We start from the raw sequence: 21,666 nt of genomic DNA, 5'->3' as shown, positions 1-21,666 counted from the left end.
CTTGGGGTTCGGGAGGGGCTCGGGTCAGGGTTCGGGCCGGGACTCGGGGTTCGGGCGGGGCTCGGGCCGGGACTCGGGGTTCGGGCGGGGCTTGGGGTTCGGGAGGGGCTCGGGTCGGGGTTCGGGACTCCGGGTTCGGGACTCGGGGTTCGGGGTTCGGGGAGGGCTCGGGGTTCGGGCGGGGCTTGGGGTTCGGGAAGGGCTGGGGTTCGGGCGGGGCTCGGGGGGTTCGGGCGGGGCTTGGGGTTCGGGAGGAGCTCGGGTCGGGGTTCGGGCCGGGACTCGGGGTTCGGGCGGGGCTCGGGCCGGGACTCGGGGTTCGGGCGGGGCTCGGGCCGGGACTCGGGGTTCGGGCGGGGCTCGGGCCGGGACTCGGGGTTCGGGCGGGGCTCGGGCCGGGACTCGGGGTTCGGGCGGGGCTCGGGTCGGGGCTCGGGGGGTTCGGGCGGGGCTTGGGGTTCGGGAGGGGCTCGGGTCGGGGTTCGGGCCGGGACTCGGGGTTCGGGCGGGGCTCGGGCCGGGACTCGGGGTTCGGGCGGGGCTTGGGGTTCGGGAGGGGCTCGGGCCGGGGTTCGGGCCGGGACTCGGGGTTCGGGCGGGGCTCGGGCCGGGACTCGGGGTTCGGGCGGGGCTCGGGCCGGGACTCGGGGTTCGGGCGGGGCTCGGGCCGGGACTCGGGGTTCGGGCGGGGCTCGGGCCGGGACTCGGGGTTCGGGCGGGGCTCGGGCCGGCCCGCCTCGCCCCGCCCCGCCCCGCCCCTTGCGGCCCGTTGCCCTGCGGCCTCCCGCCAGAGGCGTCGCTGTGCGGGGCGGGCGCTCGCGCCGGCCCGGGGGGTTTCAGTTTCTGGCGCGAACTTCCGCCGCTCCGAAGTTGCGCGGCCGGCGGGCGCGATGTCGGGGGACGGCAGCGGCCGGCGGGCCGAGGGCCGGGGCCGGGGCCGCGACCCGCACCGGGACCGGCCGCGCTCCCGCTCCCGCTCGCGGTCGCCGCTGTCGCCCGGGTCCCGCCGCGGCGGGCCCGAGCGGCGGGAGGCCCCGGAGCGCCCGAGCCTGGAGGACACGGAGCCGTCGGACTCGGGGGACGAGCTGATGGACCCCGCCAGCCTGGAGGAGGAGGAGGACCACGGCCTGTGCCGCCAGATCCGCCACCAGTACCGGGCGCTCATCAACTCGGTCCAGCGTAAGGCGGCGCGGCCGGGCCGGCGGGAGCGGGCGGGAGCGGGCAGTGGCCGGCAGGAGTGGCCAGTGGCCAGCAGGAGCGGGCGGCGGCGGGCGGGAGCGGGCGGCGGCGGGCGGGAGCGGGCAGGAGTGGCCAGTGGCCGGCAGGAGTGGGCAGTGGCCGGCAGGAGCGGGCAGGAGCGGGCAGTGGCCGGCAGGAACGGGCAGCGCCGGACAGGCCCGGCCGCTGCCCCCAACGGCGCCCGCGCCCGCCCCGCGCCCACCCCGCGCCCTCCTGCGCCCGCCTGCGCCGCGCGACCTTGGCGGGGCCCACGCGGGGCCCGGGACGTCCGGACGCCCCCACTGGAGCCGCGGACACGGGGGACCCTTCCAAAGCCGGGACCCCTCGGTCGGACCCCGGCTCGATCTTTTCTCTCTTTTTTTTTTCTTTTTTTTTTTTTTTTTTTGCCTTTGCCGCTCCCCGGGTGCGCGGAGCGGGTGGGGCCGGTCACGGGGAGCGCGCGCGCTCGGGGCGCAGGGGGGCCGGGCTGGGGGGCGCACGGTGGTCAGCCCCCAGCTGCCCGCACCGGGGCCCAGGCCTGCCTGCCCCCCCACCCCCGTGGGTCTGGGTTCAGCCTGCAGCCCACGCGCGCTGAGTTCGTTCTTTTCTTTGGGAAAAAAAAAAATCAAACAGAAAACCGAGAGGATATACTGAATGCCAGCGACAAACTGACCGAAGTCCTGGAAGAGGCCAACACGCTGTTTAATGGAGGTAGTTCGCCCCCTTCTTTCCTTGCCAGGCTGTTCTGGTTTCTGCAAACACCCTCCGGGGCCCCCACGGGATGCCCGGATGCGCGTGACCCTGGTCGCCCTGAGCCCTGCATCCCCTGCGGCAGGACTGGGCCTGGGGCTCCCCAGGAAAGTGCAGTGGGTCCTCCCTCGTCCCAGAGGTTGTGGGTCCGACTTGAAGGGTTGATCTGCAGTGGATGAGTTCCAGCAAGAAAGGAGCTGGTCTCTGACTTCCTATTTCTTTTCCTCCCAATCTCTGCCCCCTAACTGTGACTCACCTGTGGGGGTGACCCTGTCCACAGGTGGTGGGCCAGTTGATCTGCAGCATGTGTGTGTGTGTGTGTGTATGAGAGAGAGACAGACAGACAGACAACCTATAAGGCCTACATGCTGTACCATCTGTCCAGCCCCAAAATAAAATCCTGGGGTCACAGAGATAGTACAGCCAGTAGGGCACTCGCCTTGCACACAGCTGACCCAGGTTGGGTTCTGCACCTCTTAAGGTCCCCTGAGCCTGCCGGGAGTCATCCCAGAGCTCAAGGCCAGGAGTAACCCCCGAGCCCAGCCTGCTATGACCCCCAAACAAATGAGCAACAAAAGAGAAAGTCGTGAGCCCCTCGCCTGAGCCCCAGGAGCTGGTCGGTGGGAGAGTCCCTGCTCCCCCACCCCCCGGGATGGGCCTGAGCCTTGGGTTTGAACCTTGAGAGCCTGAGTGCCGTGCTGGTCATGGAGAGCCCCAACTGGCCTGCAGCCAACGCCCTGAAAGTGCCTTGAAGGCACGAGGCAAGGCGCCCGGAACGGCCCCGGAGGGAGTCCCTGGCCTCTGACACGGGCGTGTGCAAAGAAACTCTTGAAATAAACAGGCAAGAGTGGGCTGGAGAGAGAGGACAGGGGTCGAGTGTATACCTCGTACGCTCTCTCCCCTGCACCGCTGGGCCTGGCCCCCAAACAAAAAAAAATACAGAGGCAAGAAAATGGCCTTAGAAACACAAATTCCAGAAATCTCTCATATGTCCGCTAGTCTAAAGCCCACCCGGGATTGGGTGGCCACGTGGGTTGCCTGTGGGTGCAAGTCCCCATGGACACAGGCCACTTGAATTTGAACCTGGCTTTGTGGGGTGCCTGGTGGCTGAGTTGGCCTTTGTGGTCCTTCCCCACGTGGCCTCCGTCCCTGCTGCTCCCTCCCCCAATGCCCCTCTACCTTTCTGTCTGGGGGGCCGTGCCCTGCTGGGCACCAGCCCCCCGACACCCCCGCCTGAGCACTCTCCTGCCTGCCCCCACACCATTTTGATTTCTCCCTCTTGGACAGCTTTATTGTTGGTTTTGGGTTTGGGGGCCACACCGGCAGTGCTCAGGAATCACTCAGGGGACCAGATGGAATACCCGTGATGGAACCTGGGTTGGCTGCATGCCAGGCAAACGCCCTCCCTGCTTGCTGTCCTACTAAAAGATTTGGGGCCATTCTCAGAGGTTGCCCAGGGCTTCCTCCTGGCTCTGTGTTCAGGGATCATTCCTGGCAGGCCACGTGGGGCCCTACGCAGTGTTGTTGGGGATCGAGTCAGCCTTGTACCAAGGAAGCACCAGACCCGCTGTGTGATCGCTTGGGCCCAGCCCACTCTCTTTATTGGGGGTCAGCACCAGGTAGACCCCTAAAAGCAGGCCTTCCAACCTCAGGGCTTATTCCTGGCTCTGCTCCATATCTGGTGGGCTCGGGAGACCATGTCACGTGCTGGGATTGAACTCTGGTTGGCTGCGTGCATTATTATAACTTCAGCCCGCACACATTTAATTGTGTTTTCCCTCTGAGCAGTGTCCCGGGCCCGAGAGGCCGTGCTGGACGCCCAGTTCCTTGTCTTGGCCTCCGATTTGGGCAAGGAAAAAGCCAAGCAGCTGCGTTCTGACCTGAGTTCGTTCGACATGCTCAGATACGTGGAGACGCTGGTGAGTGGCCCGCGCCGGCACTGCCGGGAGTTCCATCCTCTGTCGCCTGCTCACGGCCACTTTCCTTTCTTCTGTCTCGGACCCCACTTCGAGAGAGAGAGCTTGGGCCGCTGGGCAGATGGCAGCAGGTGGCGTGGAGGGGACTTGGGGTATGTGGTGCAGTCTGAGCGGCGCGGTATTGCAGACCCGGTGCCAAGTTTCTGTGTGAATGGCCGTGACCCCCTCAGGCCACGCCGTTTTGCTCGAGTGCATTTGCAGTGAACTGGACGGTTGTCCTTGGCTCAGCATGACCGCTCGGCCTGAGCTGAGAAGTGGCTGGTGCAGGGTTGGGGGGGAGGCGGTAGATTTGTCCCTCCCCGAGAATCTTCCACAGCCGTACGAACCGACTGGGTCTTTGCACCGTTTTTCTTGTTGTGTTTACTTGCTATTCTTAGTACATTTTGTTTTATTCGCCTTTTCCTGCTGCTTAATAAGTTTGCACCGTTGTTCCCTGGAAGTTTAGAAATTTCCATTGGTGGATTGGCCCCAAGGACAGAAAGGCTGATCTTATTCTGTTTTATTTGGTTGTCTTTTATTTGTGTATTTTTTTCCTCTTGGTTGGGCTCTGAGCCAGCCTCTTCCTAGCATTTCTCTTAGGCTATTTATTGAGTTTACGACTGGATTTCTGTGAAATGGTTATTAAGATGATTTAGTGCCACGAAATCTGACCAAAAAAAAAAAAAGAGCTATTTTGTTCAGTTTTAAGATAGATGAGGGGCGTTCGCCTTACAAGCGGCCAACATGGCCGACCCGAGTTCGATTCCTCCGCCCCTCTCGGAGAGCCCGGCAAGCTACCGCGAGTATTCCATATGCCAGACACAGTAACAACAAAGTCTCCAATGGAGACGTTACTGGGCCCGCTCGAGCAAATCGACGATCAACGGGAGGGCCTTTACCTTTACCTTACCTTTCAGAACCTTAATATTTTCTTCAAACTTCATTATTGTGAAATGTAATACATTTAGAAAAATGCCACTAATGTGTTCAGCTCAGTACATAAAATAACCTTATGACTGTGTACATTTTATTATCTTTTATTTATTTATTTATTTGCTTTTTTGGGTTACACCAGGCTCTGCAATTTTTTATTTATATGCTATGTTGGGTTACACCTGGCTCTGCACTCAAGAATTATGCCTGGTGGTGCCCGGGGGACCATATGGGATGCGGGGATCGAATCTGGACTGGCTGCATGCAAGGCAAACGTCTTACCCACTGTACTATCATTCCATCCCCTTGAATTTCTTTTTTTCTTTTTGGGTCACACCCGGCAATGCACAGGGGTTCCTCCTGGCTCTGCACTCAGGAGTTACTCCTGGCGGTGCCCAGGGGACCCTATGGGATGCTGGGAATCGAACCCGGGTTGGCTGTGTGCAAGGCAAACGCCCTGCCCGCTGTGCTGTCGCTCCAGCCCCGCCTCCCCTTGAATATTTTTTAAAAATATTCCCTGCATTTGTGACCGGAGAGGTGGCCCAGTGCACAGGGTGATTGCCCTGCACGGAGCTGACCCAGGCTGATTCCAGGCACCACGTGGAGCGCAGAGCCAGGAGTAAGCCCTAAACGCCGGGGGGGGACGGCCCAAAAGCTAAAATCAAGGGCAGTTATCAGCATCTGTTGGGGCAAGCGTTGTACTTTACCTTATCAAGGGGCTAAAGAGTTCTCAGAAGGGCGAGCACTGCTCGGGGGCGGGAACCTGGGTTCCAACCCCAGCACTGCCTGCTTCCCGGGACCCCACCAGGTGTGGCCCAAAGCCCCAGCTGTCAGGATAAATGCCTGCTCTCGGTGCGCTCAGGATAAAACTCCGAAGTCATAACCGTTGAGTCTTTGGGGCAGGGGAGAGCATTTTGGGAAGAGCACCAGATCCTGCGAGTTTGCAGCAGACTGGCCCCTGTGGTCACACAGAACCAGAAGTGTCCTCCCGCCCTCTGGTGTAGGACAGGGTGTGAGAGCCGAGTTGGGGCTGCGGCAAATGCAGAGCCCATCAGTATTTTGTGGTCTCTTTCCCCCAAACTCTGGTGGCATAAAATAAGTGAACCACTGAGGGCCTTTCAATGATTATTTGTGTATAATATTATTATTTTTTTAATTTTTGCTTGTTGGGTCATACCTGGCGATGCACAGGGGTTACTCCTGGCTCTGCACTCAGGAATTACTCCTGGCAGTGCTCGGGGGACCATATGGGATGCTGGGAATCGAACCCAGGTTGCCCGTGTGCAAAGCTAACGCCCTACCCACTGTGCTATTGCTCCAGTCCCTGTTTTAATCTTCGGTCTCAGGGCCATACCTGGTGATGCTCAGGGCTTCCTTTTGACTCTGTGCTCAGAGCTCATGCCTGGAGGGGCTCAGGGTGTCGGGGATTGAACCCAGGTTGGCCAGTGCAAGGCTGTCGCTCCAGCCCCATATCCCCATTTGAGTTGAGTAACTTCCTGGCTCTTAACAGCCTTCCAAGACAGGGCTGGGGAATGCCAGTCTGTGGGCGTCTAAGGCCCCTTGAGACCCGGGGCTCTGGCCCTGCTGCAGGATGGGAGAGACCAGCTGCCAGAGCCCGTCCTATTTGGTAGTTCTCACGGACAAGGTTCCCTACGCCTGTTTGAACGCAATAAAAGTGTCCTTGAATAAAAGGAGTCTTGGGGATCGTACAGCGGGTAGGGCACCTCTTGCCTTTGCCGACCTGGGTCCGGTCCCCAGCTCCACATAGGGTCCCCCGCCCCCCACTCAGTGCAGAGCCAGGAGTAATCCCAGCACAGCCGTGTGTGGCTGAAAACCAAAAAAGGAGGGAAGGGAAACTTGATTCATTTTCAGTAAGTTTTTGAGAGAAGAGAATCATTAGCCTTTCTCCAGTCATCATTTCCCATGCCCTGTGTGCGTGCACACACACACACACACACACACACACACACACACACACACACACACACACACTCACGGTTTCTGTTCTCCTGACATCCCAGCTGAGCTGAGATTTCTGGGCTGTTGGCTGAGAAGCAGCACCACAAGCCAGTGAGTCTCGCCAGTTCCACCCTGCAGCTTTGGTGTTTGGCGGGGAGGGCTTGAGTGGGGTGGTTCTCACCTGGCTGTGCTCAGGGATCACTCCTGGCCGGGTTCAGGGGACCATAAACAGTGCCGGACATGAAACCAGGGTGAGCTGTGTTCAAGACAAGTGCCTTAACCCCTGTCCTGTCTCTCCAGCCACTGAGTGATTGCTTTGTCTGAAAGGGTGCAATGAGTTTGGGACCCTCTGGTGATCATCGTATCCTCACTAAAAAAAAGGCTTTAAGTGCATCAAAGAACATCTAGTGCCAGAGGAAGGGACCTTTGCAAGTGGGCTTTTATACAGAGAAACATCCGTAGAAAGAGATCTTGGCCCGTGGGCCACTGGAAAGGGCTCTCTGTCACGCTCTCTGCTTTGGCCGGGATGGGCAGCTAACCGGGGTTTTTGTCTCCCTCCGTTCCTGCAGCTGACACATATGGGTGTGAATCCGTTAGAAGCCGAAGAACTTGTCCGCGATGAGGACAGCTCCGATGTTGAACTCATAGTCTACGACTCCTGGAAAATATCAGGCAAAACCGCAGAAAACACCTTTAATAAAACCCATACATTCCACTTTCTGTAAGATTATTTTAAAACTCCACCAGACCAGCCATGCTTAACCCCTGCCCTGTCCTGTGTGTGGTGGTCGGGGTGGAAGGGAGTGAGTAGTGTGATCGTGACAGGGGTGGCCACCAGAGAGATGCCCTTAAGGCTGGACTCAGAGGTCCAGGAAATCTTGGTGTGGCCGGAACCTCGTCCTGGGGGGGACAGGAAGTTGCGCTTCCAGGTCCTGGCCCTCAGGTCCTGGCTCATGAGCCCGAGCGTCTGGGTTAATGGCTACCTTTGCTGAGTCTGCTTGGCCACTACCTGTAACACGCTTGCTCTTCGGGGGGGGCTGGCATCCCTGACGCTCTCAGGCCCCCGCTTTGTTGGAGACATCCTGTCTGTTTTGATTTGGGGGCCATTCCTAGCTGTGCTCTGGGCTTACTCCTGACTCTGTGCTCGGGGGTCACTCCTGGCACTTGGGAGCCCATAGGTGGTGCCGGGGCTCGAACCTGGATTGGCCGAATGCAAGACAAACGCCCTCTCTGTTGTCCTATCGCTCCGGTCCCTGTGTCTACCTGAAGGCTGATTAACTCTCCCCAGAGCCTCCTGTTTCTTTTTTGGTTAAAAGTCTTAATTTTTTGTTTGTTTGTTTTTGGTTTTTTTTTTTTTTTTTTGGGTCACACCCGGCAATGCTCAGGGGTTACTCCTGGCTCTGCACCCAGGAATTACTCCTGGTGGTGCTGGGGGAGCATATAGGATGCTGGGATTCGAACCCGGGTTGGCCACGTGCAAGGCAAACGCCCTACCCGCTGTGCTATCGCTCCAGCCCCAAAAGTCTTAATTTTTTAAAGGTTGTTTGTTTGTTTTAAATGTATATACTTAAATGAAACTGGCCGGTCTGAATGCCAGCCAGGCCTGTGGAGAAAGGAAGCCTGGCTCTCCCGACTCGCCTGTTCCAGAGCCTTTAGATGTGCCAGCCGTATTTCTTATCCATGCTTCCTCTTGGGGAACCCTTGTCCCTGCTCCACCCCCAGGTGGTTTTCCTCCGAAGTAGGACGGCTGGTGGTAGGACGGCTGGTGGGGACCCAGCCAGTTCTGGGCCCTGCCAGGACCCTCTCTCCCGAGACGGCTCCAGGGCACAGGCACGGCTGAAGATGAGATGTCATGGTTTGCTGATAGGAGGAAGCCCTCTCTTTGCTTTTTGCTCTTCAGACTGTGTCCTAGGTCCTGGGGTGACCCGCCCCATGTGTCCCCAGGCAACCCCCTTTCCGGCCAGAGTGAGTCACTCACATCCTTGTATCCCTTCTGGCACGAATGTGGGGGTAGGAATCCCACCTTTCTTGCTCTTGCCAGTCCCGGCGTCCAATGCCCTTCGATTGGTCTTTTCCCTCTGTCGGGGTTTACGTACCCCTGACCCCTGGCCCCAGCCTGGGGACTCCAGTAGATTTTCCGGACAGAGGAGTCGTACAGGAGCAGGTCACCTCTGTGTGGGCCGGCTCACCTGCCGGTCGCTCTCGGCCTCGCAGGCTGCAGCAGCGCAGGCCAGGCACGTCTCTCTGTCCATCTGTGTTGTCCTCAGCCTTCCTGTGCTTGGAGCCTGGGTGCCCTCACGGCGTTCCTCCAGCCGTGGCCTCTGCCTGTAGTTGAACGTTACTTGTTTTGCAGGGGGCAGGGGGAGGAGTGCAAAAAGGGGAGGCCTCCTTCAGGTGGCCCTGTGACCGTTGTCCTCAGGCAGGTGTGTCCCGTGGCCCCAGGCTGTCAGCTTCCACCCCGGCACCCCGATAGAGCAAAGCCAGGTGACCCCGGTGGCCATGTTCGCTCCCCTTTCCACCCCCACCCCACCTGCAGTTGGCTTTGCCGCAAGCCGGTGCTGGGGGGACTGTCCCCAGCCGAGTCCGGGGTGTGGGGGTGTGTGGGAGGGGGGCAGAGCAGGTGTCAGCCTGCTAGTCGGGGTCCCTGTGTACGAAAGGCGACTGCATTTCCCGCAGGCTGGGCTCCATACAAGGAGACGCGCCCCCGCCCAAGCCGCGCACGGACCGTCCGAGGAGAGTGCTCGCCTCCGAGGAGCAGCGGGCCATGCCTGCCGAGGTGGGCACCCTCCCGGGGTGGGCTCGGAAAAATAGGGCAGGTGTGTCCCGTGTTCCCAGGCTGTCAGCTTCCACCCCCAGCACCCCGATAGAGCAAAGCCAGGTGACCCCAGTCAATAGGGCAGGGGGGAGGGCCCTGTCCTCACACAGCTGATCACGTCTCATCCCCGAACCCCAGCTGACCGCGTAAGAGGCAAACACCCTACCGGTCGTACGATCGCTGAGCCCTGCCAGGAGTGGTCCCTGAGCACAGAGCCAGGAGTCAGCCCTGAGCACTGCTGGGTGTGGCCCAAAACCAAAAAAAGTAAAATATCTATGGGCCTGAGCGATAGTATAGTCCGTAGGGTGTTTTCCTTGCATGCAAACACGCAGGTTCCCTGCGTCCCCCAAGCACCACCAGGAGTCATTCTTGAGCATTGCGGGTGTGACCCGACACCCCCCCCCAAAAAAAAAAACCAGAAAACAAAACCCAAAAAACAAAACCCTAATGTTTAGGCTGGAGTGAGAGCTCAGGAATCAACCCTGCGCTTGGCAGGTGGGGGGCCCGGGTTATCATCCCTGGCATCGCCGCTTCCCTGAGCACTGCAGAAGTGCCCCTAATGCTGCCAGGTGTGGCCCTCTATACCGAAAAATAGAAAATAAAACACTTAAAAGTGAACATACTGGGGCTGGAGTGATAGCACAGCGGGGAGGGCATTTGCCTTGCACGTGGCCAGCCCGGGTTCGATTCCCAGCATCCCATGTAGTCCCCCGAGCACCGCCAGGAGTCATTCCTGAGTGCATGAGCCAGGAGGAACCCCTGTGCATTGCCGGGTGTGCCCCAAAAAGCAAAAAAAAAAAAAAAAAAAATACTCACTCATGGGCCGTGCATACATCTTGGCCATTTTTCCCCTAAGTATTAGAGTCCAGAGTTCTATTCGGTCACCAACTAATTATTTTGTCAGCCTTAATCGTTTTATTGGGCCAGTTTTTTAGCCCGAACTCCTGTCAGTGGTTAGAGCCGGCCCCCCTAAACCAGCCTCAGCATCACCTTCATGCCCCTTGGGTGTGAGGGTCTCTTCTTGGGCACGGAGGCATCCCCAGCTACCCACCCACTGGAGTGGGGACAGGATCCTTCCCCGCTGGGAACTGCAGCTCCATGTGAGAACCTAATTGACTATTTTACGCTCAACCACGTTTCTCTTCTGTAAAAATTTCCTAGAAGTGGGCTTGTAGCTCTGTAGTAGAGCATTTGCTTTGCATGCACAAGGCTGTGGGTTTAACCCCTGCACTGCCTTTTCCCGACCCCCCCTATATATGAACTATGAGCACTGCCAAGAGTTACTCAGTTACATTTCCCCCTTTTACTATAAAAAGGTGGGGATGGGCCACACTGGCAGCTTTCAGGGCTTACTCCTGACTCTGCATCCAGGAAACACTCCGGGGACCATATGTGATGCCAGGGATCGTACCTGGATCGGCCACTGGCAGGGCAAACACCTTCCCCAGGGTCCTATCGCTCTGGCCCTAAGCAGATTTTGAGATGAGGATATAAACTAGCGGTCAGTCCCCAATAAGAGCCATGTAGAGGCAGTTGAGTTTATATGGGAGTGGGAAGGTTAAAAGGACGTCAGTCAGCTTGATGGCTTTCTGTTTTCAGTTAAAAAGAATGGAAGAGTCTCACCAAGAAGCCACAGAAAAAGAAGTAGAGAGAATCTTGGGACTGTTGCAAACGTATTTTCGAGAAGACCGTAAGTATGCTGGAATGGGTTTTCCGTATTTCTCTCTTAGAGGTCTCACTGTTTTTGTGTTTGGGCCACACCTGGTGATGCTCAGTGCTCTGCACTCAGGAATCACTCCTGGTGGTGCTTCGGGGATCATATGGGGTGCTGGGGATCGAACCCTGGTCAGCTGTGTGCAAGGCAGATGCCCCACCCACCGTAGCTTCCGGCCCCGACACATATCACTTCTGATGAGAAGTGATTCCCCGGTAAAGGGCGTTTCCGATGTGCTTGAGGTTTGAATCACTCCGGTCTTCCCTGGAGATGGATTTGATGAGGCTTCTCCCCCTTACATAGTCTGTGGAGAAGCCACTTTTCTTCTTTCTCTTTATTTTTTGTTTTGTTTTGGGGCCACATTCAGGGCTTACTCCTGGTTCTGTGCTCAGGGATCACTCCTGGTGGGACTTGGGGGGGGGGGGGCCATATGGGGTGCCAAGGATCGAACACAGGCCAGCCACATGCAAGACAAGTACTTGCCTTAGCTGCCGTAGTATCATCCCTTAGATAAGATTGTAAAGGTTTTAAATGAGATACCAAGGTGCTCTTTAGAAAGATTATGTTGGGCCAGAGAAATAGTACTCACCTTGCATGCGGCAACCCAGGTTCAAGCCTCAGGATCCCCTCTAGTGCCCTGAGCGCCGCCAGGAGTAACCCTCGAGCATTGCTGGGTGAGGCCCCAAAATCAAAAACAAAAGGTTCTATCCTGTAGGAGCCGGTGAGAAAGCACAGTGGGTAGGGCACTTGCCTTGCGCATGGCCGACCTGGGTTCCATCCCCAGCATCCCATACGAACCCCTGAGCATCACGGGGTGCGGCCCAACTCTTCCCCTCCGAAACAAAAGGCGGGTGGGTCCTATCTGTTGATACTCATTCAGAAGGATGAATCCCTGCGTCCTTGGTGTTTCTTTTTCATTTGTGGGCTACACTCCGCCGTGCCTGGGATGGAAACGGGCGGCCTTCCAGAGATCAGGCAGCCCGGCCCTTTGGCCTGTCTTCCAAGCCCCTGATCTCCTTGTTTGTCTCTAACACGAGGGAGTATTAATAAGCACAAATTCTTCTTCCCAGTTTGAAGGCTTTCCCTTCCTCTGTCCGCAGCCGATACGCCCATGTCTTTCTTTGACTTCGTGGTCGACCCCCACTCTTTCCCCCGCACGGTGGAGAACATCTTCCACGTGTCCTTCATCATCAGGGTAAGGCGCCAGGTGATCTTTCGGATGGCCTTTCTGTGGCTTTCAGGGGACAGAGAGTAAAGAGCTCTGACAGACGGGAGCCCGCCGAGGTGATTGCGTTAACCAGTGTATATTTAAGACTCAGTGGAGTAAAACATTAATTGGCCGTGTGTGCAGAAAAAGCTAGTATAAACTATTTGTTGGTTTTTCACTTTAGGTATTATTTTGAGACAGAATTGAGTGTGGAATGGTATGTCAGTTTGGTGTGAAGGTCACATTTCCCAAATCTGGTGGATAGTTGTCGTGTTTGGTTTGGTTTCAGTTTTGGTTTTTGGGCTCAGGGATCACTCCTGGTGGGCTCGGGGGGCCATATAGTCATACGGGGCTGCCGAGAACGAACCCGGATCCCCTGCATGCAAGGCAAGTGCCAACCCACTGTCCTGTCCCTCCAACCCCATCATTGTCGTGTTAAGAGAATATCCTCGATCTCAAAAAAGACTGAAATTGTATAGTTGGAGACAGTGATAAGAAAATGTGGCGGGCCACAACACCCAAAAGGAGAGAGAGAACAGAGGGGAATGCCCTGCCGCAGAGACAGGGTGGGATGGGAGGGATGGGGGGTGGGAGGGATACTGGGATCCGTAGTGGTGGGAAATGGGCACTGGTGGAGGGATGGGTATTTGATCATTGTATAATTGAAACCCAAGCACAAAATTTGTAAGTCTACAACTGTACCTCATGGTGTCTCACTAATAAAAATTAAAAAAAAAAAAAAGAAAATATGGCGGGGCCAGAGTGATAGGGCAGCTGGAAGGATGCTTGCCTGGCATTGCTGCAGACCTGGGTTCGATTACCTGGCATCCCATATGGTCCACCGAGCCTGCCAGGTGTGGCCCAACCTACCCCCACCTCCCTTCCCGCAAAAAAAGTGGCAACCATTAATAAGCTGTGTAAAGGATAGCTTTTAGGAAATTTTTTACAGCAGTCTTAAATCTCTTAAGTTGGAAATCACTTCAAAATAGAAGGCTCAAAAAACAAAACCCTGCTCAGAAGTTTTGGGTTATTGGAAAATTGGCTTTAGATTGTCCTTAGTCTTATAGCAGGTTATAGTCTTACCTGTGGAGGATAATTTAATTTTACCCTTAGACCAGTATCTTCTCTTGACTAAAGTGTTTTTCTAGAAATTATAACAAAGGTATAGTTTGTCCATGATACACGGTAGAATTAAACATAATATGATGTGGAGGGTTCAGAAATAATCGATCAGTTAAAAATCAGGTTAATTGAATTAAAGAGGTAGGACAGCTGTGGAGACGATGGTGGTGGGGACTGAGCAGAGGCGGAGAGAGAGAGAGGCCCTGTGTTAGGACAGATGTCAGATTCGTGAACGTTTAGATCAAGGTGGATGACCTGGGGAAAATGGACTTCCTTTCAGATTCATTATGACTTCCGAGATAGAATCAGGAAGAAATAGCATGAACGTGCCATCACAAGTAGAGAATTTGAAACCTAATCAAGTCTCCCCCCAGACAAAGGCCTGGGCCCAGATGGCATTTTTGATTTCTATCAGACTTTTGCGTGCGTGATTGTGCTACAGTTTGATTGTCTGAGATGTAGAGATTGCCATCTGAAGTGATTTCTTTCTTTGTTTGTTTTGTTTTTGCCAATTGATTATAGGTTTCAAATCTAAAATTTTGGTCCTCTCTTAAAACCATGTTTGTGTTTTAGGATGGCTTTGCAAGAATAAGACTTGACCAAGACCGGCTGCCGATTATAGGTAAATGACACTGCGTCAGTTTCAGAAAAGCGTTTGTGGTCAGAGCTTATGGGATGAATACGGGTGGTTTATGTTCAAGGTCACAAACTTTCACCGTGCCGCATGCTGCTTACTGGAAATACTGAAGACAGGGTCAGAGCCTAAATTCGTCTTTATCACTTTCACCATCTGTTGCTCTAAAGATGAACAACAGTATATGATCCTTCCGTTTTAATTTAGAACCTTTGTGGGTCGCAGTCACGGCTGTGACTTCCTCCCACTGCCCCTGAATCCGGCTCCTCTCCTGGGAAAGTCTTTAATCCTTGGGAAAATGACTTCGTGCTCTGCCTTCCTCTCTTCCTCTATGCTTTGGGGGGTTCCTGTAAAGAAGGGAGGGCCCCGTGGCCAGTGAAGGCGAGCGCTGCCTGCCCCTGGGCCCGGGGTGCTGTGGCTGCAGACAGCGACAGCCCCGTCTGTGGCTCCTATGGGCTGTGATAAGGGACCTTGGAGGCAGGTCTTTGCCGTGGACGTTCCTGTCTACTCTCACACCTGCCCCAGTCTCTGACTCCAGTTTTGCAGGGAACCTTTAGAAAGCCCCAGGGCACAGTGGCCAGGGTCCACATTGGCCCGGTCCTCACGTCTGTCCACGCCAAACTGCAGAACGAGGAGCATGTGATGGAGACTCTGTGCCCGGCCAAGTTCAAGTGCACTGGCCACGAGGAGATCCATGTCCAGCTCTTAAGAAACGGGACTTTAAAGTTTAATGCAGGGGCTGGAGTGATAGTTCAGTGGGGAGGGCGTTTGCCTTGCATGCAGCCAACACTGGTTTGATTCCCGGCATCCCATATTGTCCCCCGGGCACCACCAGGAGTGATTCCTGAATGCAGAGCCAGGAATAACCCCTGAGTATTGCCAGGTGTGACCCAAAAAGAAGAAAAGTTAATGCGGCTGAGTTTGAGGACAGTGGCAGGGAAGCGACTTGCCTCAGGTGCCTGCAGGGTCTAGTGCATCCATCCCGAGTCACAGGCCTCTGGACGCAGGGTGGGCTCTGCGTTCCCAGGGGCCTCGGAGCTGCCCCCCATCCTGTTCTGCTCCCACCTAGCCCTCACCACCCTGTCCCATCACACCATAATAAGTCCCGCTTCTTAACAGAAGAAGAAGGGACATTTCTGGGCTGCTTTAAAACAGCATTTTCCACCAAGGCCGGAGTCTGTACTAGTCTGACGGGCTCTCAGACCCTCAGAGCCTGCGAGCTTGAGCTCTGCTTTTCAAACGCAGGCAGATGGGCTGACTCCATGCCTGGTGATCCGGGCGTGCCGGCATCCTGGGACACGCAAGGCCACTCTGTAGATGTCCTGGGACACACAAGGCCACTCTCCGTCGGTGTCTGGGTCTAAGATTCACCCTAGCTGCTCTTTGCTTTGGTAACCATCGAAAATGTTTGTCTTCCCAACAGAGCCCGTGAACGACGAGAATGAGGGAGTTGACCAAAACACCCAAATTCGGAATCAAGGAATCATAGCTCTGAGCTACCGCGACTGGGAGGTAAAGGCCGGGGGTGGGGGGGCCTGGGATGGTTCGGTCTCTGCCCCAGGCTGCAACTCCGGGGCTCCAACGCTCTTTTCTTCCTCCAGGAGATCGTGAAGACCTTTGAGATCGCAGAGCCCGTGATTGCGTCGGGCCAGAGCCAGCCACGGCCAAGTGCTTGACCCTGTGGCCCAGGTACAATGTCGACACCTTCTCACCCGAGCCTTCCCCACTCCCCAGGCTGCCTCCTGCCTTTTCACGTCCTAGGGGGTTCCCCCCAAGACTGCCCCACCAGAACGCTGATAAGAAGACAGGCCGGGTGGGACCTCCTGCCAGGATCCCATTACGTGGGCTTCTTTGTGGGGTTTGCTGGTGTCTGAAGACCCGCAGTTGGAAGAAGCCACGAGAGAGCTTGATGTTGGTGGGCTGGCAAGGGGCCGGGCGGTGCAGCCCTCGCCTGGCATGTACGAGGTCTTGAGTGCGGCCCTCAGCATCGCCATGTATATGTGCTCTTGGTTTGGTGAGAGCCGCCTGCCGTGGCCCAGCCACTAACACTCACGCGTGTTGGTGAAGAGTCAGTGGCCTTCAGCCACGGATGTGCCGATAGAGGAAGGTGAAAGATAGTGGCCTGGGCAGGAGAAAGCATGGCGGGAGGGCACTGGCCTTACATGGGGCAGACCCCGTCTTCCATCCGGCATCCTGTGCGGTTCCCGGAAGCACCACCAGGCGCGATCCTTGAGCACAGAGCCTGGAGTAAGCCCTGAGCACTGCCAGGTATCACCCTAAAACAAACGAACAGAAAACAATAGTTTCAGTTTCCTCATCTGCAGCTTACCTCAAAGATGGGGGTGATTTAAAATTAGATCAATGTGAAGAAGACGCTACTTTTCACTAGCTTGTTTTGCATGACTTTGAGAATTAAAATCTGCTTTTTAGGTAATGTGTAACTTCTTAATTAATTAAGCCTCAATTAATTAAACTTTTGTTCCAAGATAATGGAGGGACCAGGAATAGACTGGTGAGAGACCCTGGGAATCTGGTCTCTGCTTACAGGAAGGAGCTTGATTCCCCTACTTGAGTCAGTTTTTATTTTTTGTTTTTTTGGGCCACACCCAGCGATGCTCAAGGGTTACTCCTGGCTTTGCATTCAGGAATCACTTCTGGTGGCGCTCAGGGGACCATATGGGATGCCGGGGATCGAACCCGAGTTGGCCGCATGCAAGGCAAACACCCTCCCCGCTGTGCTATGGCTCTGGACCCCCACTTGAGTCATTTATCAAGTGCTCTCTGCCTCTTTCCCCTTCCCTCTCTTTTAGGTCTCAAGTGGATGATGAAGTCCCAGAAGGAAGAAGGCATGCATTGTAAATACTGTATGATTAAATGTTTTTAAAGATAGATTGTTTTTAGTAAAATGTAGCTTTTGATAGTTAATGAATTTGTCTTGGTTGTTTTTGATTGAAGAAAATTCACTGTGGTATTCATGCATACACACACACATACACACACGCGCGCGCACACACACACACACACACACATATTGTAACAACTCCTCTTCATTTCCTTTGTCCAGTCCCGACCCACGGGACATCCGTCCGTCCATGCGTGCGGTGGTGAGTGACCTTAGCCGTGGAGCCTGTATATCGGGTCGCAGACCTGCATGCTGGTTCCTCTGGCACAATGAGGGCAGACGGGAGCATTCCCTGGGTCGGCGAGCCTCTGGTGAGCCGGGCTGGACTCTCCCGGCCAGCCCTGGGTCTGAGTTTCCACAATTGTCTTGGCCCCTGGGGGCTGCTGATTGCCCCAGGATAGCGCCACGGATGGGGGAGCGAGTTCCCTCCCTCCCCCACCCTCCCCTCTCGCCTTCCTCCCCACTAGCCTCAGAGACCGAGGCACCTTTGCTGTGGAAGGTTCTAGATCCCAGCACTTCCTGGGTGACACCTTATGTCCTGTAACTCTCTTGTCCCTCTTTTGTCTTTAAAAGAAAAGACAGGGGCTGGAGTGATAGCACAGCAGGTAGTGTATTTGCCTTGCATGCGGCTGACCAGGGTTCGATTCCTGGCATCCCATATGGTTCCCCGAGCACCACCAGGAGTAATTCCTGACTGCAGAACTAGGAGTAATCCCTGTTACTCCTAGTAACATCGCCTAAAAATAGTGTGACCTAAAAAGCCAAAAAACAAATGACAGGGTCCTGTCTCGGGTCCCGTCCTCAGTCCTGTGCGGGAGCACTGTGGGGTCCTCCCTCGAGTCCTCCTCAGCCCTCCTGTGCAGGAGCACCGTCACCTCTGCCTCATCCTCCAGCCCCACCTGCCGGGTTCTCCCCTCTGCCACTCACATGGGCCTGGATGCCAAGTTCAGGCAGGTCTGCAGAACCTCGTGGGCAAGAGGTGAGCCACCGGAAAATGTGTTCCTCCAGGCCTAGGAGGTTCTCGTTGGCTGCTTTCGCTGGGACATGCCCGCAACAGTTCTTGGGATTCTTTGGTGTTTATTTTTTTTGGGGTCACACTGCCAGTGCTCAGAGATCACTGCTGGTGGTGCTTGGGGAGTCAACAGGTAGAGCCAGGGATTGAGGCCACGCTGGCCGCATCTCCACGGCCCCTCCAGGCCATGCCCTTCAGAGGCCGAAGCAGTGGCCAGGAGTCGCGCTGTCCAGTGATGGGCGAGGGGGCCCGCCTCAACAAGAGAGGGACCATCAAGCAAGTACCGGAGACCAGATTCTTCCAGAGTTGACTTTTGAAAAACAGGAGCACGTCCCATGTCCTCCCAGCTTTGTCTGTCTTCACAGTCACTTCTGTGAGTGCCCCTGATTGGGGCTGGCAGACGGGGACCCGCTGGAGTTCCTGGTCCTCCTTGCCCCTTGGAGCTCTGTGGGGCGAGGGACCCCGGGAGGGTTTCTGGACATGGCGGGCTCACATCCTCGCTCTGGATGTCCTTTGTCTCCTCATTCTCCCAAGCCAGCTTCGTTCTGCAGGAATTCTGGACACATCCCATCTGCTCCCCCTCCTGATGTGACAGGACATGGGAGGAAAATGTTCCACTCCAGGCGATGCTGGTGGTCCTGGAGACCCTGTGCTCTCTCGGAAGGGCCCTGGGTGTGGCCAGCTCCCTGTTCCAGCCTTTTCCGCTCTTCGAGTCCCGTTTTGGGCTGTGCAGGGCCCCCAGGCCACGTTCTGCTCCCTCCTTCCACGTCCTCCCGTGGCGGGGCTGGGGCTGCGGTCCTGTCCAGGCACCATGAGTCAGTCGATGTGGCCTGAAACCACTGAGGTGAGTCTCTGTCCTGCCCAGTGACCGCACTCTTGTCGGACAGGGAAGTGTTGGAGGTGGTGGTCAGCCTGGTCTGCCACCCCCGGGTTCCCTGCCATGTGCTGACACACCACATCCCATCGAAGGGCCTCGTAAGCTGGAGGGGGGGGGGGTGCAACCTCGGGGCTTCTGAGCAGCACTAGCGCCGCTGCTGCCCTGCTGGCACGACTCAAGGACGGGAGGAGTGTCCCCCACCCGGTCAGCTCCCTGCAGTACGAGTGAGGACCCCGTCCCTGCCACATCCCTCGCCTGGGTCTCCTCTACACCCCCCCCCGAGGCAGAGTCTGAAGAGAAGTGTGACACTTGCCCCCCAAGCCCGGCTTCTCGGCCCCCCCGCCCGGGGTGGCTCCCGGGGTCCCCTCCCTTCCCACAGGCCACAGGTCAGCTCAGCCCAATCCTGCGTCCCTTCTGCCATGTGTGGCCGGGGCTTTCTGAGTCACAGCCACTGGGTCTCGCTTCTGGTCTCCTGGCTCCAGCCAAGCTCATGTGACAAGGGCTGTCCCTGCTGGGACTGGACATGTCCTGGGAACTGACTGACCTTTGTCCCCCTGCCCCCGGCCCCCCACTCCACTCCAGGACTCTCTTGCCAACTGCGCTGTCGGGTTGCCTCAGAGAAACTGTCTCATCAGGGGCTGGAGCAATAGCACAGCGGGTAGTGTGTTTGCCTTGCATGTGGCCGACCCGGGTTCGATTCCCAGCATCCCATATGGTCCCCTGAGCACCGCCAGGGGTGATTCCTGAGCGCAGAGCCAGGAGTAACCCCTGAGCATTGCCGGGTGTGACCCAAAAAGAAAAAAAAAAAAGAAACTGTCTCATCAGGCTTATGGGGGGCCACTGAATGGGCGACTGTGTGTGTGTGTGTGTGTGTGTGTGTGTGTTATGAAGTGTGTCATTGGATGGGTGGGTGACCTCGTGTGTGTGTGTATGTGTGTGTGTGTGTTATGAAGTGTGCCACTGAATGGGTGACTTGTGTGTGTGTCTGTGTGTGTGTTATGAAGTGTGCCACTGATTGGGTGACCTCATGTGTGTGTATGTGTGTGTGTGTTACGAAGTGTACCATTGAATGGGCGACCGTGTGTGTGTCTGTGTGTGTGTGTTATGAAGTGTGTCATTGGATGGGTGGGTGACCTTGTGTGTGTGTGTATGTGTGTGTGTGTTATGAAGTGTGCCACTGAATGGGTGACTTGTGTGTCTGTGTGTGTCTTTGTGTGTGTGTTATGAAGTGTGCCACTGAATGGGTGACTTGTGTGTGTGTGTCTGTGTGTGTCTGTGTGTGTTATGAAGTGTGTCACTGATTGGGTGACCTCATGTGTGTGTATGTGTGTGTGTGTTACGAAGTGTACCATTGAATGGGCAACCGTGTGTGTGTCTGTGTGTGTCCTTGTGTGTGTGTGTGTGTGTTATGAAGTGTGCCACTGAATGGATGACTTTGTGTGTGTGTCTGTGTGTTATGAAGTGTGCCACTGATTGGGCGACCTCATGTGTGTGTATGTGTGTGTGTGTGTGTGTTATGAAGTGTGCCATAGGATGAGTGACCTTGTGTGTGTGTGTGTTATGAAGTGTGCCACTGAATGAGCAACCTTGTGTGTGTGTCTGTGCATGTCTTTGTGAATGGGTGACCTTGTCTATGTGTCTGTGTGTGTCTTTGTGTGTGTGTGTGTTAGGAAGTGTGCCACTGAATGGGCGACCTCGTGTGTGTGTATGTGTGCGTGTGTGTGTTATGAAGTGTACCATTGAATGGGCGACCATGTGTGTGTGTCTGTGTGTATCTGTGTGTGTGTTATGAAGTATGCCAGAGCAGGGTGGTCCCCTGCACCCCGGGCACTCAACTTTCGGTCCAGACACTCCTTCCAGAAAGTTCTCTGCAGCTTCTCCCGTTATACCCCCCACTTCTGGCCTTGCCCCCTTGGGTATTCAGCAGAGGATTCTCTCTCTAGGTCTGAGCATCGAAACCAACAGAGCCTGGAGTAGCCGCCAACATTCACGCCCATGTATTTCCTCACTGCAGTTTGCTGGTAAGGGCTGGGAATCTACTGCAGCGTAAGACTTTAGTTCCTTACAGTGGAATACTATGCAGCTGTCAGGAGAGATGAAGTCATGAACTTTGCTTATAAATGAATGGACACAGAGAGTATCATGCTAAGTGAAATGAGTCAGAAAGGGAGGGACAGACTTAGAAGGACTGCACTCATTTGTGAAGTATAAAACAACATAACATGAGGCTGCCACCTAAGGATAGTAGATACACAGGACAGGTAAGATTGCTCCCTCGCTGGAAGCCTGCCTCATGAGCAGAGGGGAGAAGGCAGCTGGAAGAGAGAAGGGATCACTAAGAAAAAGATGGCTGGAGGAACCGGTCGGGATGGGAGATGTGTGCAGAAAGTAGATAAAGGACCAAACATGATAACCTCTCAGTGTATTGCAAACCATAATGCCCCAAAGAAGAGAGAGAGATTATGGGGAATAATGTCTGCCATGGAGACAAAGGGAAGGTGGGAATGTGGAGATATTCCGGGGATATTGGTGGTGGGGAATGTGCACTGGTGGAGGGATGGGTGTTTG

General features: G+C 55.7%; 1 protein-coding gene across 1 annotated transcript; it reads left to right on the top strand.

Annotated features, from left to right (window-relative positions):
* The first annotated feature begins 836 nt into the window (after positions 1 to 836).
* Positions 837 to 17,232, top strand: NSMCE4A (NSE4 homolog A, SMC5-SMC6 complex component). The gene is made up of 11 exons (XM_056120670.1): positions 837 to 1,179; positions 1,852 to 1,929; positions 3,757 to 3,887; positions 7,385 to 7,536; positions 9,492 to 9,591; positions 11,230 to 11,320; positions 12,445 to 12,539; positions 14,247 to 14,295; positions 15,731 to 15,819; positions 15,909 to 15,996; positions 17,118 to 17,232. The coding sequence occupies exons 1-10, from the start codon at positions 891 to 893 to the stop codon at positions 15,981 to 15,983; spliced, it is 1,149 nt and encodes a 382-aa protein (XP_055976645.1). The 5' UTR covers positions 837 to 890; the 3' UTR covers positions 15,984 to 15,996; positions 17,118 to 17,232.
* Positions 17,233 to 21,666: the final 4,434 nt, after the last annotated feature.

Source organism: Sorex fumeus, unplaced genomic scaffold, assembly GCF_029834395.1.
Source record: "Sorex fumeus unplaced genomic scaffold, SorFum_2.1 ptg000043l, whole genome shotgun sequence".
NCBI classification, from domain to species: Eukaryota; Metazoa; Chordata; class Mammalia; order Eulipotyphla; family Soricidae; genus Sorex; species Sorex fumeus.
Note: the sequence above shows the minus strand (reverse complement) of the source record. Positions and strands in the feature narration are given on the sequence as shown.

What these genes read in the sequence shown, in the direction of transcription:
- NSMCE4A (XM_056120670.1), top strand. Translation starts at nt 891, where the DNA reads ATGTCGGGGGACGGCAGCGGCCGGCGGGCCGAGGGCCGGGGCCGGGGC. An exon ending in AACGTATTTTCGAGAAGACC is followed by an intron (nt 11,321 to 12,444) that starts GTAAGTATGCTG and finishes CTCTGTCCGCAG; the next exon opens with CCGATACGCCCATGTCTTTC. An exon ending in ACGTGTCCTTCATCATCAGG is followed by an intron (nt 12,540 to 14,246) that starts GTAAGGCGCCAG and finishes TTTGTGTTTTAG; the next exon opens with GATGGCTTTGCAAGAATAAG.